This window comes from Equus quagga, chromosome 1 (assembly GCF_021613505.1).
Source record: "Equus quagga isolate Etosha38 chromosome 1, UCLA_HA_Equagga_1.0, whole genome shotgun sequence".
Classification (NCBI taxonomy): domain Eukaryota; kingdom Metazoa; phylum Chordata; class Mammalia; order Perissodactyla; family Equidae; genus Equus; species Equus quagga.
This window is the reverse complement of record NC_060267.1, coordinates 74,886,231-74,906,124: the sequence shown is the minus strand read 5'-3', so window position 1 is coordinate 74,906,124 and position 19,894 is coordinate 74,886,231. Positions and strand designations below refer to the sequence as shown.

At 35.5% G+C, this 19,894-nt stretch overlaps 1 protein-coding gene across 11 annotated transcripts in view; it reads left to right on the top strand.

Moving 5' to 3' along the window:
• Positions 1 to 19,894, top strand: part of PTBP3 (polypyrimidine tract binding protein 3) — a 101,934-nt gene that overhangs the window by 45,366 nt on the left and 36,674 nt on the right. For 8 of the 11 annotated variants that reach the window (XM_046657652.1, XM_046657633.1, XM_046657632.1 and 5 more), the window contains 2 exons: positions 9,383 to 9,552; positions 13,230 to 13,376. In XM_046657652.1, the coding sequence (XP_046513608.1) occupies positions 9,383 to 9,552; positions 13,230 to 13,376 (317 nt within the window). The remainder of the gene's footprint in view (positions 1 to 9,382; positions 9,553 to 13,229; positions 13,377 to 19,894) is intronic. The other 3 variants (XM_046657672.1, XM_046657662.1, XM_046657678.1) reach the window with 1 other exon arrangement.

The following is a 19,894-nucleotide window of genomic DNA, read 5'->3' as shown; positions in this document are numbered from 1 at the left end:
CTCTCTACTCCCCCTGCACCTCTAGGGAAAATTAGAAAGTGGTTGTGCATGCCCAGGAAAAGGCTCAGAAGAAACCTGAGGAGACCTTAAGTTTACGTAGCAGGCTCATCCTTGGCACAGAGACAGCCTAAGACAATCAAAAAAGGAAAAATGATAAACAAAAACTGGAAAACCCTGGTGAAAGGGAAGTATCTGATTTCTAGAGTTACTGCATTCTCAAATGTAATAAAAAACGTGAATATAAACATCCAAGAAGCTTAATGAGCTCCGAGTAATGATGAACTCAGCAAGACCCACAGTGAGACGTATTATAATCAAAGTTTTGAAAGCCAAAGACAAAGAATCTTGAAAGCAATAAGAGAGTCGACTCATTCCATACAAGGAATCCTCAATAAGAATATGAGTAGATTTCTCATCAGGAACTTTGGAGGCCAGAAGACGGTGGGCCAATATATTCAAAATGCTGAAAGAGTAAAACTGTCAACCAAGAATCATGTATTTGGCAAAACTGTCCTTCAAAAGCTGAAAGAGTTTGTTCCCACTAGACCTGCCCTTCAAGGAATACTCAGGGGAGTCCTTTAGGGTGACATGAAAGGACACTAGGCAATAACTCAAAGTCATATAAAGAAATAAAGATCTCAATGAAGGCAAATACATGAGCAGTTATAAAAGCCAGTGTTATTCTAATGATGGTTTATAACTTCACTTTTATTTTCTGTGTGATTTAAGAGACTAATAATGTTTTCAAAAAAATTAATCTGAAAGCTGCTGAGTCACTTGGTTTATAAGTCCACATTTTGTTTTCTATGTAATTTAGGAGACTAATGCATTTAAAAGAATTATTAGTTTGTGTTTATGGGCACACAGTGTATAAAGATGTAATTTTGTGACATGAACAACCAAAGAGGGTGGGGACAGAGCTGTAAGGGAGCAGAGTTTTTGTATGTTATTGAAGTTAAGCTGGTATAAATTCAAATTAGAATGTTATAAATTTAGCATGTTAAATCTAATCCCTAAGGTAATTAGAAATAGCTATGGAATATGCACAAAAGAAAATGAGAAAGGATACTTAGTCAAAATCATAGAGACAGAGATTTGAACGGTAGTTGCCAGGGACTGGAAAAGGGGAGAATGGGAAGTTACTGTTTAATGAGTACAGAGTTTCAGTTTTACAAGATGAGAAGAGTTATGGAGATGGATTTTGGTGATAATTGTACAACATTATGAATGTATTTAACACCACTGAATTCTGCATTTCAAAATGGTTAAGATATAGTGAGTTTAATGTTATGTGTATTTCACCACATTAAAAACAATTGAAAAGAAAATATAGAGTGCTCCCTGTGGAAAGCTTTACAAGGTACATTGAGTAAAATGAGATAGAAAAAGAAAATAGAGTTGGATATTTAAAGCAAGATAGTATTAATATATTTCGAGGGTTATAGCATATGTGAAAAAGTTAAAATATAGGACAATAACACAGGGTATGATGAGGGAAATAGACATATTTCTTTGGGAAGTTCTTATGTTATACCTGGATGGTATAATATGATTTGAAGGTAGACTGTGCAAAGTTAAAGATGCATTGCTGATTTAACCCCAGAGCAGTCACTTACAAAAAAAGGCAAAGATTCCAATTAAAAAGCAGAAATTATCTGCCTTTTATGTGCATGTTATATGTGCCTTTTATGCATGACATATTATATTTTCTTGATAAACTGATCCCTTTATCACTATGAAATGTCTCTATTGCTGGTAATATTCCTGTTCCTGAAGTCTGCTTTGTCTGATATTAGTACAGCTACTCCAGCTTTCTTATGATTAGTGTTTACATATTTATCTTTTTCCATCCTTTTACTTTTAACTGAGATTTTATATTTAAAATGAGTTTCTTCGGGCTGACCCCATGGCCGAGTGGTTAAGTTTGTGCACTCTGCTTTGGTGGCCGACAGTTTCACCGGTTCTGATCCTGGGCACCACTCATCAAGCCATGCTGAGACGATGTCCCACATGCCACAACTAGAAGGACGCACAAATTAAAAATGTACAACAATGTACTGGGGAGCTTTGGGGAGAAAAAAAGAAAAAAATCTTTAAAATGGGTTTCTTATTCACATCATATAATTGAGTCTTGCTTTTATCCAGACTGATAATCTCTGCCTTTTAATTGGAATCTTTGTCGTTTCTATTTAATGTAGTTATTGACATGGGTGGATTTAAGTCTACCATCTTGCTGTTTGTTTTCTACTTGTCCTGTTTATTCTTTGTTCTTTTTCCTTTGTTTCCTGGCTTTCTTTAGATTATCTTTTTGTATTCCATTTTATTCATCATTTATTTATGATTTTATATTTCATTTTATTTATTTATGTTTCTTGATAAATATATATATCTTGAATATATATTTACCTAATTACAGATCTTCAAAATACATAAAGTGAAAACTATTAGAACTAAACAGAGAAAGAGACAAATCTACAATTATGACTGGAGATTTCAACACTTCTCTCTCAGTAGTTGACAGCATAGTAGATAGAAAATCAATAAGGATACAGAATAGGGGTTGGCAAACTCCTATCCCATTGCTCATGGACTAAGACTGATTTTTACATTTTTAAATAGTGAAAAAGATGACAATATTTTGTGATATGTGGAACTTAGATGAAATTCACAAATCAGTGTCCATACATAAAATTTTGTTTGAACACAGTCTCACTTGTTGACATATTACCTGTGGCTGCTTTCATACTATGACTACAGAGGTGAATAGTTGCTACAAAGCTTGTATGACACACAACGTCTAACGTATTTAAGTGACTTTTTAAGAAAAAGTTTGTAGATCCCTTAACATCAAAGTTTTCCCCACTATCAACCAGCTTGACCTAAATGACCTGTGGAACAATCTCCCCAAAACCCACAGAATACATATTCTTTTTGAGTTCACATGAAGTAGTCTTCAAGATAGGCTATATGCTGGATCCTAAAACAAGTCTCAATAAATATAAATACAGTAAAACTATGTAGCGTTAGTTCTCTCACTTTATTCGAATTATATTAGAAATCAAAAAAGCATGATTCTCCAATATTTGGGAAAAATCTCCAATTAATTAGAAAAAGAGTAACACTTAACCCATGGATCAAATAAGAAGCCACAAGGGAGATTAGAAAATATTTTGAAGTGAATTAAAATGAAAACACAGCTTATTAAAGTTCATAGGGTTCAGCTAGAATTGTTCTTAGAAGGAAATTTACAGCTTTAAATGTTCATATTAGAAAATAAAAAAGTCCAAAATGAATTATCTAAGCTTCTAAGCATTGCATAGGCAGAGCAAGTTAAACCTCAAGAAAATAGAAGAAAATATTCAATATGAGAGCAAAAATTAATGACATAGAAAACAGCAGAGAAAAATTAATGAAACAAATAGCTGTTTTTTTTAATAAACCAATAAAATTAATAAACTTCTGGGTAGGCAGAAAAGAGAAGATAGAAATTACCAATATCAAGAGTGATCTTATAGACATTAAAAGATATTTTTATGGACTGAATGTTTGTACACCCCAAATTCATATATTTAAGCCCTAATCCCCAATGTGATTATATTTGGAGATGGGGCCTTTCGGGTGGGGCCCTCACAGTCGGATTAGTGTCCTTATAAGAAGAGATATGGAGAACTACTTTTCCCTCCACCCCTGTCATGTGAGGATACTTTGAAAAGGTGGCTGTCTCTAAGCCAAGAAAAGAGCCCTCACTAGAAAGCGACCATACTGGCACCTTGATGTTGGACTTCTAGTCTCCAGAGCTGTGAGAATTAATTTTTTTTTTTTTTTAGAGATTTTATTTTTTCCTTTTTCTCCCCAAAGCCCCCCGGTACATAGCTGTGTATTCTTCGTTGTGGGTCCTTCTAGTTGTGGCATGTGGGACGCTGCCTCAGCGTGGTCTGATGAGCAGTGCCATGTCCGCGCCCAGGATTCGAACTGACGAAACACTGGGCCGCCTGCAGCGGAGCGCGCGAACTTAACCACTCGGCCACGGGGCCAGTCCCTGTGAGAATAAATTTTTATTGTTTAAGCTACCCTATCTGTCATATTTTGTTACAGTATCCCGAGCAGGCTAAGACAGATATCAAGCGAATGTTATGAACAATTTTAAGCCAATAAATTTGACAATTTAGATCAAGTAGGCAATTTCCTTGAAAAACAAATTACAACATAACTGGTGCAAAAGAAGTAGAAAATCCAAATAGCCCTATACCTGTTTTAAAAATCAAATTGATAATTAAAAAGTCCAGGCTCAGTGGCTTTATTTGTGAATTCTGTCAAACATTTAAGGAAGAAATAATACCAATTCTACACAAACTCTTTCATAATATAGAAGAAGAGAAGACACTTTCCAGTTCATTTTATGAGGTTAGTATTACCCTGACACAGTAGGGAGGAGGAGGAAACTACAGATTAATATCCTTCATGAATATGGACACAAAAATGTTTAGGAAGGTATTATATCAGATTCAGCTGTATACACACACACACATATGAAGAGAGAGGAGATAATATATCATGACCAAGTAGGCTATATTCCAGGAATACAAAGTGGTTTAACTTTTGAAAATTAGTCAATATAATATACTGTATTAGCAGAACAAAAGAGAAAAACCTTATGGTCATCTTAATATACCCAGAGAAGGCATTTGAAAAAGTTCAATTCCTGTGCGTGATAAACAAAGCCCTCAACCAACTAGGAATAGAAGGGAACCTTTTCAACCTGGTAAAGGTGTGAAACTACAAAAAATATTATACTTAATGGTGTAGGACGGTGCTTTCTCTCTGAAACCAGGAATGATGCAAGGGTGTACAATCTCATTATTTCTGTTGAACTTTGTGCAAGAAGGCCTAGCCAATTCAATAAAACTAGAATAAGAAAAGATTGGAAAGTAAGAAATAAAACTGTATGTAGAAAATGCTTAAGAATAACAAGGTTGCAGAATACGGTTGGTCAGTATACCAAAATCAATTGTATTTCTTGTATACTATGAATGATTAGTTGGAATATAAAAAACTACTTACTTTTTATTTATTTAAAAAAATTTCTTTTAAAGATTTTATTTTTCCTTTTTTCTCCCCAAAGCCCCGCGGTACATAGATGTGTATTTTTAGTTGTGAGTTGTGGGATGCCGCCTCAGCGTGGCCTGATGAGCAGTGCCATGTCCTCGCCCATGATTCGAACTGGTGAAACCCTGGGCCATCACAGCGGAGCGCGTGAACTTAACCACTCAGCCATGGGGCCGGCCCCGGAACATAAAAATTTAAAAGTGTTACTTGTAAATTGATTAATAATTATGAAGTACTTAGGGGTAAATGCGTCAAAGTTTGTGCAAGAAGACCATTACACTGAAAACCACAGAACATTGCTGATAAAAATTAAAGAACGCCTAAATGGAATGCAGAGAGATATCATGATATGTATGGTTTGGATGATTCAAAATTATTAGGATATGGATTCTCTTCAGATAAGTACTTTATTTTGAAAACTGCTATGAAACTATAGTAATCAAGACTGTTAGTGACAAATGCTGGCCATATTAATTGAGGAGCTGGAGGCAGGACTGACTACAAAGGGGTGCTAGGGAACATTTAGGGATGATAGAAATGTTCTTTATCTTGATTTTTGTGGTCATTTGGGTATATACATTTGTCAGATGTCAAATTCTGAGTTTCAAATGTGGATGGCTTTTATTGTTTCTAAAGTATACCGTAATAAAGTTGGACTTTTAAAAAGATCCATATTTCTAGGATAGTTTTCCCAGTAAGATTCCTCTAGGTTTTTTGTTTTTTGTTTTTTTACTGTTTTTTTCCTGAGGAAGATTTGCCCTGAGCTAACATCTGTTGCCAGTCTTCCGTTTTTGTATGTGAGCTGCCACTACAGCATCACCACTGACAAGTGGTGTAGCTCCATGCTGGGGAACAAAACCTGGGCTGCTGAAGTGCAGCGTGCCAAACTGAACCACTGGACCACGGGGCTGGCCCTAGATTCCTCCAGTTTGGAGAGGGGAATATATGACTTTGGAAAAGCTTCCACTTATCTCTTGGGAACATGATTAATATGTAGTAGGCATCCAGTGGTTTTCAATATATTGTTTAATAAAATACAAGATTTATATAAGCTAAGTACTTAAATGCTAATTTTCATAATAAAACTTTTGGGAAGTCTGTAGTGTATCCTTTTATACAGAGAATAATTCTTCAAAGTTATGTATTCAGTGCATTAGAATTTTGTTTCCTGTTGACTTTTATTAAATTATGGCCATATGATAACATATACATTTTCCATTTTCAGATTATTATATTTATTAAGTCTTTAGATAGAACCTTTTTTGAGTCATCTGGATGAGTAGTGCTTAGATTTTTAGATATCATAGAGTAATAAAATTTTCAATTAAGTTTGATCACTTGTTAATTTCGCAAAGAGGACATCAAGAGAGAAAAGTCACTATCACATACAATCATCGTTTTAAACCAAAAAAGTAAAATGAACATAATTTCCAGGTAAAACAGTCCTCCTTAAGAAAATCTAGATGTATATTATTGATCACTATGTATGAGGCATTACACCTGATATTTAAATATGTTATCTAATTTAATTTTAAAAATAGCCTCTTTCTTATATTCTTTTTACAGGAGAAGACTCTGAGGCTGGGTTATGTCAGATAACTTGCCCAGAAGGGAATGTCTGGTTTCATGCTCTTAACATATAGCTCAGGCACGTTTATAGTGCAGAACAATTAACAACCTAAAGTAGTGATTTGTACTTCAGCATTTCTTGATAAAAGTTTGTCACCATAGGTCTTTATTTGATAGTGCAACAAAAGTTCAAATAGCTGGTATAGATACAGTCACATGTCACTTAACAACAGAGATACCTTCTGAGATATTTGTCCTTAGGCAATTTCATTGTTATGTCAACGTCATAGACTATGCTTAGACAAACCTAGATTGTATAGCCTACTACATACATAGTTTCACAGAGATTATGACTATCTCTGTTAAAGAAACAACCTTAATATTCGTCCATTCATTTTGGAATATTCTGGGTAAACTGATAAAAGCCTTTGCCCTTAGGATCTTTTTCCAGCCTTGAACACCTTGTGCTGGTTAAGAAAGCACAAGGTGGTGGTGGTGGTGGCTAGCTCTAGGCCTACCCGGAGGGCGCAGAAAGGCACTCCATGCTTGGCTTTCACTCCTACCCAGGACCTGATGTTTGGTGTTCTAATCTAGTGACAGTGTTGTTATAATCCACATAAATCTGCATGCACTTTGAAAATTTGTGTCAGTGTCAAGTTGCTTATTTTTTTCTAGGGATGGTAAGACACTGAGATTTTTGTGATTAAAAAATATTACTTTTAAACTTTAGTTTGAATAAAACTTTTCCCTTGCTAGCTGTGTACAAAAGTGAATCATTTAATCTCTGAACCTGTCTCTTAATCTGTTAAAATTAGTAAGATTTAACTCATATTTTTGTGTCAACTCAAATGAGGCAGTGTAAGTGAAAAAAGTGTGAAAACTAGAAACTAGCAGACATTTTAGGTAGTTAGAAGCCTGTCAGGGTTTTTAGAGCAGGATGATGACATCATACACTGTTTTGGTTAGGTTGATATGATGTTGGATCAATGTAGGGCTAGAGGGGGAGTGAGACCTGGAGCAAGGAAGTGCAGAAGGGGACAGGTCCTAAGTGAGGCTAGTGACATTGAGAATGGAGATGAAGATGTAATCAGTCATTTTGGAGGGAAAAATCAGTATTTCGTGATGATTGGTGAGAAAAGAGGAGGAGAGGAATATCTTGCCTCCCAGATTAATTTCCAGTAAATATTTGACTGCCTATTAATTTCCTCAGTGTGGCGCAGGCATTTGCTCTATACAGGCGCAGACATCAAAGGACATCTAAGAATTAATAACGTCTTTTGGGTCTCCGTAGGATACTGCCTGCATTCACGAACATAAGAGAATTTGGGAGCAGGTGCTGGTTTGCTTATTAAGTCAGCCTAGTCACCTGTAAGCAAGTTGAGTTTTATGCCACAGGTATGGTACAAAATATTGTCATATAATTTTTATGAGGTCCTCATGAAATTTCTTTAGGATCACATACGTCTGACTGTAAAGTTCCTCTAGTGTTTAGAAAAATGAGAATTTTTGCCATTTGGAAATTTTCCTTTTAGTAATGCTAAGTATGGTATTTGGTATTAAAAAAAAAAGGGTACTGTTGGGGCTGGCCCTGTGGCTGAGTGGTTAAGTTCGCGCGCTCCACTTCAGCGGCCCAGGGTTTCACCGGTTTGGATCCTGGGCGTGGACCTAGCACCGCTCATCAGGCCGCACTGAGGCGGCGTCTCACATGCCACAACTAGAAAGACCCACAACTAAAATCTATATACTGGGGGGCTTTGGGGAGAAGGAAAAATTTTTGAATGAAACTTTTGGCTTTCAGCTAATTTTCATTCAGTCTTACATGGTGCTATTCCTGGGAAGAAAAAATTTCTGAATCTTATGTACATAAATTTGAGTGTTCCTTACACATATTAGTTCAAAACAATAGACTTAAATAAAATTTAGCTGTGAACTGGGATGATAGATGTCTTTATTTTATAGCAGTGGCTCTCAAACTTCAGGTTGCATCAGAATCATCTGGAGGACTTGCTAAAAAACACAGCTTGCTGGATCCACCCTTAGTTTTTGATTCAGTACATCTGGGTAGGGCTGAAAATCCCCATTCCAGGTGACGATTATGTTAAGAGCTACTGTTACATAATAAAGGTTAAGATTATCCTCCGAAACCATAATTTATCTTTTTAATACACTTAAAAATAAATTAGTAGAAAATAAATAATGCGTAAGAAATAAACTGTATTTACATAAACACAGCTCAAATAAATCCAAATTCCCATAGAATGTGATAAATATAAAATTTCTATTATAGTCTTTTCTAAAAGTTATTGTTCTTATTTATTTAATGATAGAACAACTTAGAAAAATATCTTTAAAAATACGTTAAAGACTTTATAAATATTCTCTATCCACAACACATAGTTGACTATTTAGAGGTATTTGATACCTCTAAACATGTAATTCGTTTACCTAGTACTTTTCCTTGAGGTTAAAAATCAGACTTTGATTTTTAAAAAACTTAATACCTGCAGTGAAAAACAAAAAAACACATTCGTTGAGAGGTGGATGATTTTGTTTTCCACTGTCCTCCCTTCTCTCCATATCAGCCCCATAGTTTTCCTGAATTTCAAAACCTAAAATTCTTGGAAGATCAGATTTGACAATTTGGTTAATGTAGTTTGTCAACCCAAATTAGTGTCAGTAATTAAAAAAAAAATCTTATATTTTTTAGCGAATGGGAATGACCACAAGAAATTTAAAGGAGATAGACCTTCCTGTTCGCCTTCCCGGGTTCTGCATCTTCGCAAAATTCCCAGTGATGTCACCGAAGCAGAGGTCATATCATTAGGTCTACCATTTGGCAAAGTAACTAATCTTTTGATGTTGAAAGGAAAAAGCCAGGTATGTAATATTTAAAGGTTGACCCACAGTGCTTATCTCTGGGTGTTAGTGTTAAAGATGATTTTTTTCCTTGAATTTTTCTGTATTTTCTAAATTTCTCTCTATTTACATAAAGTTTCTAGGACAGAATTTTTCTTTTTTGTATGACAGGAAGCAGCAAACAAAAAGATTGACACAGGATACAAGATTCTGTTTTCATTAACTTGTCTTTTTCCTCCTTAACAAAAAGTATATTTTATATTCTTAATTACAAAATGGTTTATGAAAATATCCTATGATGATCATAAGCCCCTCACAGAGAAAGAGAGAGGATGTAAATAATACCTTATTTGGCAAATTAAAGAACATTTGAGTTTTCCAAAATCTAAGTAGAAATGTTTAGTATCCTTTAGTTGTAGAATTAATATGTAGCTTCTTTAATAATTTGAAAGAGACTGTAAGAGATTCTTTAGTTCAGAAGTTAATAGGTTTTTCAACTTAAGATGAATAAGGAAACTTGCTTTTGTGGTGACCATGACAAAAATATAGTACTTGTCACAGTACTAATCCAGTACTTTCTTGTTCTGACTCAGACTCCACTGAGATGAATTCTTTAGTTCTTTCCTAGTTTTTGATTGTCCTAAAAATCTTTTACACAGAGCATTGCTGACAAGAAGAGGACAACAAATCTAGGCCCTAGTAATTTGTAGTACATCGTGATAAGTCACTATGTTTCTTATGCTTTTCGTAAACAAGTTTAAGAAACACATTATAAGTATATTTTTATAAATAAGTAGATTGATTAATGTTGGGCATGAAAGAGATTGGATGATGATGTCTGATTTAAACACCTGACTTTAGTAAATTAATTAATATCCCTGTTTAGTTCAGATAAGGTTATTAAGATCTGGAGAAGTTAAATAACATGTCTTAGTATTTGGCTCTTGTTGTGTTTACACATTTATCTCACATCTTTTGGAGAGGTGCATGCACTTGCTGTGTATTTGAGCACAGTTACCACTATTGAATAATATGATTGGCGTGGTTTGAAAAGAGCCAGAATGGCCATGTCTGATGGCTGTGAGATGTCTAATGGCTAACCATGTATCATGTACATTATCATGCTTCATGTAGCATATCCTGTACGTTATGTCAAATGGCTGTGAGAGGCAGGAGGCAAAGTGACAGTTTCCTTTGTTTCTACTATTGGTTCTGGGTTTCTATTTATGTGCAGTACTAATTGACTTGTTAATGTTAATTGCTTGTCTTTTGATCATAAATCCTGTTTAGAAAGTATCTTGTTAATAACACACTTCAGCAAGAGATTCTTATATGAGTCACTAGAACCACTTTAAGGCATAATCTTACCTGTGGTACTTGTAGGCGGAGTGTTGAGGGCAGAGTAGGGGTTATTTTCACCAGCCTTTTTGTGAGTAGTGACTTTTGGTTTTCTCTCCACCTCACAGTTTGAAAATTGATCCCTTTGACAGATACTTTGGAAAAACGTAAATAATTCCTTTATCAGGCTCCAAGTGGAAAATTTTGTTTCTACATGTGAATTTTTGGGTTATATATCCTTTCAGGGAAAACTTCTTACAACAAGAATTGTGTATTCCAAAGACATTGTTTAGCTTTTCCTTTTTGTGACTGATGTTAGACATTGAATGAGTTCTTTAAAAAAATTTTCTTTTTTTTGCTGAGGAGGATTAGCCCTGAGCTAATATCTGTTGCCAATCTTATTCTTTTTTTTGCTTGAGGAAGATTAGCCCTGAGCTAGCATCTGTGCCAGTCTTCCTCCACTTTTATATGTGGATCACCACCACAGCATGGCTGACAAATGGTGTGGGTCCATGCCCAGGATCTGAACCTGTGAACCACTGGGCCACTGAAGCAGAGCACGCTGAACTTAACCACTACACCCTGAATGAGTTCTTAACATTTAGCAAGGAGTTTACAGAAATATACTTTCTCCCCATGTAGTGAGTATTATTAGAATGTGGTTTACAAATTATTTGTTGAAAAGATGATTAACCACCATATAGTTAGGAAGTACTGCCATAGCTATTTTTGTTAGCTTGATCATTTTCATCCTCTTTTTTTAAGAAAAATTACAAAATGTATATTACTGATAAAATTGGGTAATGGCTTTAAAACATGTCATGGACATTTATACCTTTTAGATAGTATAAATGACTCAAAATCTATTTTGTCTTTTGAAGATGGTAGAGTTTCATTTGTTTACTGTGGATCAATTAATTAATGGTATTTGATCCACTATCATGTGGCTTACATTACTACTTCATAGACTATTGTTAGTCAGTTAAAGCATTTATTTATTTATTTGTTTTAGTTATTGAGGAAGACTGGCCCTGAGCTAACATCTGTACCCATCTTCCTCTATTTTATATGTGGGACGCCTGTCACAGCATGGCTTGATAAGCGGTGCTGGGTCCAGGCCCAGGATCCAAACTGGCGAACTCGGGCCACTGAAGCAGAGCACACAAACCTAACCACTACGCCACCAGGCTGGCCTCTCAATTGAAGCATTTAATTGAGTCAGCTGTGATATTTAATTGCTACAGTTAAGCATCATATTTAAACATTTGTCAAGGGTTACTCGAATATTTGCCAAATGGAAACACTTGGCAAGTAAAGTAACTATAAACAAAGAAATAGTTTGACTTTTCTTGTGTTCAGTGAATGTCCTGTGTTCAATAATATTTTATAAATGAATCATAGATGTTTTATATGTAATTTGAAGTGGTTACTATATGCTTGCAAGTTAAATGCTCTGTTGTAGTAAAAAAAAAAGAATGACTTGTCTAACTAGAAATTTGTGTTGATTTGGATCAGAGGTTCTTCCTGCATTTTAAATTTGAGATGTTCTTATAGGTAGTTCTGAGAGCTCAGAATGATTAGTATATGTCTATATTTTATCTTCCTAACTAACCTTTAAGATAGGGTGGCAAAACCTGCTACCTTAAAGCTCTGTAAGTAGCCTGTTCCGTCACAGAAGTTCCAGGAGTCCTGACAGCTAGATGCAGCCGTATTGAAAAGAAGACAGATACCAAGGAGCTTCCTCCATCTCAGCTCTTCCTGTGTTATTCCTCAGATATCTAGGATTAGTACAGTGATTACAGATAGCAAACAAAGATCACTCGATTGACTCAAATCAGTGTTGACTTCATGTGGGAAGTTCTCCCATTTCCCTCATTTGAACATCTGAGGCTTTGCACTTGAATGGTGTACTTAACTGTATTCATAAATAGCTATTTTATAAGAAGGTAAAGGAGAGCAAATCGTTCTGCCCCATCTTTCTTTGAGAACTTTTTAGGAAGGCACTGTTAAATCCCTGAGAGCATCCATTTACGGTGTTGATGCACACATTTATTTTTGCCTTTTTACTTATTTGTAGATTTTAGAAAAAACAGAAATAAGAGGAAGACAAAAAAATTATGTGAAATCATTTAATCAGTTGGCAATTTCCCAGCCCCAAAGCCTGTATTGAACCCAGCTTTTCAAATGTTTCCAGTTAACATCAGTGATACACTTTGAAGCAAAAGTCTTTTCATCCCCTTGGGGGCAATATTATTTCTGTTGAGAATGCGTGAGTTTAGAGCAAGCTAGAATGACAAAACGGTTCTTAACTGTCTTTCAAAAACATGAGCTTTCACTTTACCTTCTTGTGTTTATTGCAGGCTTTCTTAGAAATGGCTTCTGAGGAAGCTGCTGTTACTATGGTGAATTATTACACGCCCGTTACTCCTCACCTCCGAAGCCAGCCTGTTTTTATTCAGTATTCCAATCACAGAGAACTTAAGACTGACAATCTACCTAATCAAGCTGTAAGTATTCAAGGCATTTTTAAAAATAGTTATAAGAACGCATGGTATAATAACGTAAAATTAATTTTGTATTTTTCAGAAGGGAAAAAATCATGTATTTTTCTTCATCTTGAGATGCTGTGTTAGTAAAGATTGTGTGTTTCTTAGCTGAAGGTTTAAGAATGAGAAAATAGTGCCATTTAGAAATATGTTTGAAGTTATGGTGTTAGAAATGGCAGATACTTAGTTTTTCCTTGAAACTGATTCCATGAGAAAAAAGAAAAAACTTGCGTTATAAATTTCTTAAAATCTCAGATCTAAAAGGAACTTCAGAAGTGAATCCTTTCTTTTTACAGAATATATAACATTTATATATTTAGAAGTCAGTCCCTTCTTTTTACAAGATATATAACAAAGACATTAAGTTGAGTGATGCTTCTATTGTGATGTTAAGTAACTGGACTTAAGACGTTAATAATAGTTTGTATAGATATGTTCATTAAGTGATTTTTGACTCTTCTAGCGATGTGGAATGAGGAATGTAGAATGTCAGCATTTCTCACCTCATTTTCCAGTTTTTATTTTGATATAGTTCATGTTGAATCTTTTATGTCTCTCCAGGTTGATTTTTAAGTAGTTAAAATACTAATTTGAAGTTTCTTAAGGGTAGAAAAATTTATCCACAAAGCAAGTACAATTTAAGAAAGAGGTTTTTTATTATGTGAAGAGCATATTTGACCCCTGTACTCTTGCTCTAGGCAAAAGAACGCCCCCAGCTCTTTGATTCTGTGTTGAAAATCATTATAATGTAAGCTGCTGGATTTAAATTGTAGTTTTCTACATTTTTAAAAAGTGACATTTCCTACACATAATCCTTAACTTGTTCTAAGAGAAATTAGTGGCATATAATATACAAACTTAACAGTAAATGAAACATAAAGTTGTTGTTGTTGTTTTGTTTTTTTTTTTGAGGAAGATTAGCCCTGAGCTAATGGCTGCCAATCCTCCTCTTTTTGCTGAGGAAGACTGGCCCTGAGCTAACATCCATGCCCATCTTCCTCCACTTGATGTGTGGGACGCCTACCACAGCATGGCGTGCCAAGCCATGCCATGTCCACACCTGGGATCCGAACCAGCAAACCCCAGGCCGCCGAAGCAGAATGTGCAAACTTAACTCCTGCGCCACCAGGCCGGCCCCTTAGATATTTTAAAATATAGACTTTTTTAAATGAAAAATTACCTTATAAATTAGGATCCATACTTATGGCAAAACATTCAAAAGTTCCAGAAAAGTGAAGGAAAAAAACCAAAAAACAATCTAGTTACCCCAAGATAACTGATTAACATTTTGCTAATATTTTGGTGCGTACCCGTTCTCTGTTCAGGTATATTGTCTATTATATGATTTTACACCAATGGAAACCTAACGTTTTGAAAGCTATTATTTTTTCTCTATAATATATCATGGATGTTGTTTTCATGACAACAAATACAGAACTCCTTCTCAATTTTTAAATGACTGCTTAATACTCCCTTCTATGGGACAGCCATAATTTATCCAGTTTCTTGTTAATAGACATTGAGGTTGTTTCCAGTTTTATACTTTTACAAATAGTACTTTAGGATTGTTTTTATAGTAGATATCTTGGCACACTTGCAGCATTATCTTATTTGGTTTACATTTCTGGCAAGGAAATTGCTGGGACCAAGCATATGGGTATTTTATATTTTGGCATATGTTGTCTAATTTCTTTCTGTAGAGATTATGTGCCAATTTAGGGTGCCACTGACAAAGGATGAGCAAGTACTTCTTCTGTCTGTCTTTGTTAATATGATTGGTGAGAAATTATATCATACTGTTTACTTACTTTTCTTTGATAATTTATGAAGTACTTACGGTGATTCCTATTGTTTTTTCCCCATTTTTAAAATTGTGGTAATATATATATAATGTGAAATTTACCATTTTAACCACTTCTTTTCTTTTTTTAAGATTTTATTTTTCCTTTTTCTCCCCAAAGCTCCCCGGTACATAGTTGTGTATTTTTATTTGTGGGTCCTTCTAGTTGTGGCATGTGGGAAGCCGCTGAAGCATGGCCTGATCAGCGGTGCCATGTCTGCGCCCAGGATCTGAACTGGCGAAATCCTGGGCCGCCGAAGCGGTGCATGCGAACTCAACCACTCGACCACGGGGCCGGCCCCCATTATCCACTTTTAATTGTATAGTTCAGTGGCGTTACGTACATTCACACGTGCAACCTGTCACCCCCACCTGTCTCCGGAAGTTTATCTTCCCGAACTGAAACTCCTCTACCCTTTCAACAGTAACTCTCCATTTCCTTCTCCCCTCTAGCCCCTGGCAATCACCATTCTACTTTCTCTCTCTATGAGTTTTGTCTGCTGCTGCAGTTTTTAAGATATTTTTATACAGTAGTCCAATCTCTTAAGATCGTATTATGCTTTCTGACTTTGGTACCATGCTCATAAAGACCTAGTATGGTAAGATTTTAAAAAAATGTTTTACCTGTGTTTTCTTTCCTTTTTTTATGTTTCAGTTGTTTTTATTTTAATGTTTAGGTCTTTGTTTTATTAAGAATATTTTGAGAATGGGGAGTGAGGGTAGAGCTTTGGTCTTATGTTTATTCCTAGTGATCAGTTTCTCCTGTGTCATCTTTTGAATAACCCACTTATTTATTTTATTTATTTAAAGATTGGCACCTGAGCTAACAACTATTGCCAATCTTCTTCTTCTTCTTCTTTTTCTTTTTTTTTGCTTTTTCTCCCGAAATCTCCCTAGTACATAGTTGTATATTTTAGTTGTGGGTCCTTCTAGTTGTAGCATGTGGGATCCTGCCTCAACATGGCCTGACGAGCGGTGCCATGTCCATGCCCAGGATCGGTACCAGCGAAACCCTGGGCTGCCGAAGCACAGTGCGAGAACTTAACCACTCGGCCACGGGGCCAGCCCCTTGAATAACCCATTTATTATCTACTCATGTGAAACTTGTCCTTTGTCGTATTCTAGTTTTCTATGCACATGCTGTGCCTGCTTACAACACACATATATACACATGGTTAGCACTCTGTGTCTAATCTGGACTACCTTTTGGGTTCCATTCTGTTCCATTCCTATTTCATTGTCCCTATGGCTTAATATATTGGAAGGTAATATATTAAGACCCTCTTTACTGTCTTTTCCGAAATTGCTTGATTGATATATTTAGTTTATTTCTCCAGATATACTAGAATCTCTTCTGATAACCTCCCCCAACACAATTGGAATTGGGTTGATTTTATAGATGAATTTGAAGATAATTAATATATTTATATCACTCGCTGATCCTTTTGAAGAGGAAGTTGTATTTTGTTTTCTGTCTTTCAGTAGTGTTTTTAACTTTCTTTCAAGTCCTGCATTTTTCTCATTAGTTTGATTCCTAAATATGTTAGTATAAGTCTTGAAGAAGAAATAAACAATTTAATAAAACTCTTAAAGATTGCATTATTCTAAAGGGAAACAGTGAGAAATCCCAGTTACTTGGCAACCAAAGTCAGCCCAAATGACCCAGTTTATTCTTAGATAGCTTGATTTCTTCCCTGTACCCTTTCCATTTTGTTACTTTTGTGCAATTTTTATGCATTGATGGTTGATAAAATATAATAGTTTTTCTTTTATTTAAAGTCCTACACCAAAGCTGAAGTCAAAATTGAAGGTACCTGTTTGCATATATAAAATGTCCCAGATGTCTTTTTATTCTGAGAGCCCTGGGAAGCTGATAAATTACTGTTGATTCTCTTTTCTTCTCTGGATAGCAAGATATCCCAAAACATGCCCATAACTTCTTTTCTAATTTATAAACTTACCTGCCAGAGGGTCAGGTGAATATCAATTATTTTTGTCCCTTGATTTAAACTAAAGTTATAGTTAAAAATTTTAGATCATATTTTGTGGGTATAGCATTTGAAAAATAGTTGTATTAATAACAGTCATTATTATATAGACAATTTTCCTTGACCTTGTGGGTGGAAGTTTATAAATCTGCAGATATGACCATGGAAGTATTTTCCTTAAAAAAATATCAAAATGAAACTTAGAATCTCTGCATTTTATTGTATATTCGTTTATATCTCAATTTTAAATGTCTTCTTCACATTAGGCATGTTTAAATTTTTTTTTTTTTTTAAAGATTTTATTTTTTCCCCAAAGCCCCCCAGTACATAGTTCTATATTCTTCGTTGTGGGTCCTTCTAGTTGTGGCATGTGGGACGCTACCTCAGCGTGGTTTGACGAGCAGTGCCATGTCCGCGCCCAGGATTCGAACCAACGAAACACTGGGCCACCTGCAGCGGAGCGCGCGAACTTAACCACTCGGCCACGGGGCCAGCCCCTAGGCATGTTTAAATTTTACATGCAATATATTTCCTTCTCTCACCTCAATAAAATATTTGTTGGTTTTCTGATCATACTATTTCCTTTATTAATAGTTAATGTAACCATTTCAGAGTTTGTTGCTGAAAAATTTAAAAATTATCTCCCATAGTAGGAATTCTGCTGCCTTATAATTTTTAGCATCGGATACACAGAATATACGTCTCCTGTGTATCTAAAATATCTCTTTATATTAAGAAGCCATTTCTCATTTCTTTTTGTTTTTGTTTCCAAAGATTGGCACCTGGGCTAACAGCTCTTGCCAATATTTTTTTTTTTTCCTTGCTTTATCTCCCCAAAACCCCCTGTACACGGTTGTATATCTTAGTTGCACGTCCTTCTAGTTGTGGGATGTGGGATGCTGCCTCAACGTGGCCTGACGAGCGGTGCCATGTCCGTGCCCAGGATCCAAACCAGCGAAACCCTGGGCCGCTGAAGTGGAGCGCAGGAACTTGACCACTTGGCATGGGTCCGGCCCCATACAGGCTTAGTTTTGATAAGATTGAGTCATCCTAATCTAAGAGGAAAAGGAAACATTATTCTACTTAGAACCTCACTATGATGATGTCTTTTCCTAGACATTCTAGAGTTGTGATGTCCAATATGGTAGCCACTAGCTACACTTAAATAAATTAAAAAATAAAATATTAATTTCCTCATTTGTACTAGGCACATTTCAGGGTGGCCATATATTAGACAGTGTAGATAGTGAGCAGTTCCATCATCACAGAAAATTCTGTTGGACAGCACTGTTTTTTATATTCTATGTCTCTACTTACCTTTGTGTGTGTGCATGCACTGCAGTTATGCTAACTACCTTAATGTCCTCTGCTAATTCCAACCCCTGTGTTAGTTTTGGCTCTTGTTTTGATTGATTGACACCCCCCCCCCCCGTAACTCTAGGCTCAAAATGGAAAGTCTGGATTAGTTTTCAAACTTGAAAGCAGTAGAACCCCTTTTCCCAGATAAAATATTACTGGGGAGACCAGTGTAAAATAGATAAATTGACATATTTGAAGCGGGATTGGGGTGCTCACTGTTCCACACACTTGACTTCCATAAGAGCATAGTTTTGAAAACCAGTGACATAAAATATTCAGGAAATTATTCATATATTTCTCTCAAAGATGATGATGCCTTGGAAACTGAATATTGGACAGTGTGTGTATTGCCTGATGCATAAAAATCTGTATGTGGCATAAAAATGCTGCTAAAAAGTGTGAAGAAAGAGTTGTATATAGGTATAAAAGTGGAATTTGTTCAACTGTTAAGCATACAGAAAGTAAAATATTGCCAATTTTCAGAAAGAGACTCAGTGTTACTTATCATAGCAAAATGTTGGAAAACTGTTCATATCTCACATTAGAGAGATAGTATAATAGTAAACTAAAAATTAAAGTCATGAAAACAAAACGCAAGAAATGTTAATTTAAAATAACATACAAAGTAGTGTGATCTTTAAAATTGCAAGTATTCACTATGTAAAAATGAAAGCTACGTTAAAGTGGTGGTATCTTTCATTTTGTGGCACATTTTACTGATTATCACCATTCTTGAGAAATGATAAGTGTAGAACAAAAGATTGATGAAAACTTGCGTTTAAATTCAATAATCATTAATCATGCTTTTGTCCTTTCAGTTTTTCCTTCTTTCAACTACTTTTTTAAATGTTTTTTTTTTTTTTTAAAATTTGGCCCCGGGTTAGAAATTGTGGCCAATTTTTTTTTTTTTTCCTGCTTTAGCTCCCCAAATCCCGCCTGGTACACAGTTGTATGTCTTAGTTGCAGGTCCTTCCAGTTGCGGCATATGGGACGCCGCCTCAACGTGGCCTGATGAGCAGTGCCATGTCCCCAGCGAAACCCTGGGCTGCCACAGCGGAGCACGGGAACTTAACCACTCAGCCATGGGGCCAGCCCCTTTAAATGTTTTAAATTTTGAGACAGTCACAAAATTAGAAAAGAGTTGTAGATACAGTACAAACAACTTTTGATTTCTTGAGGCATTTGTAAATAAGGTGTTAATCTGGTCTGTCTTCATTGTTCAGTACTTTTAGTGTGCATTTCCTACAAACAAGGACACTCCTACAGAACCAGAATACAGCGATGAAAATCAG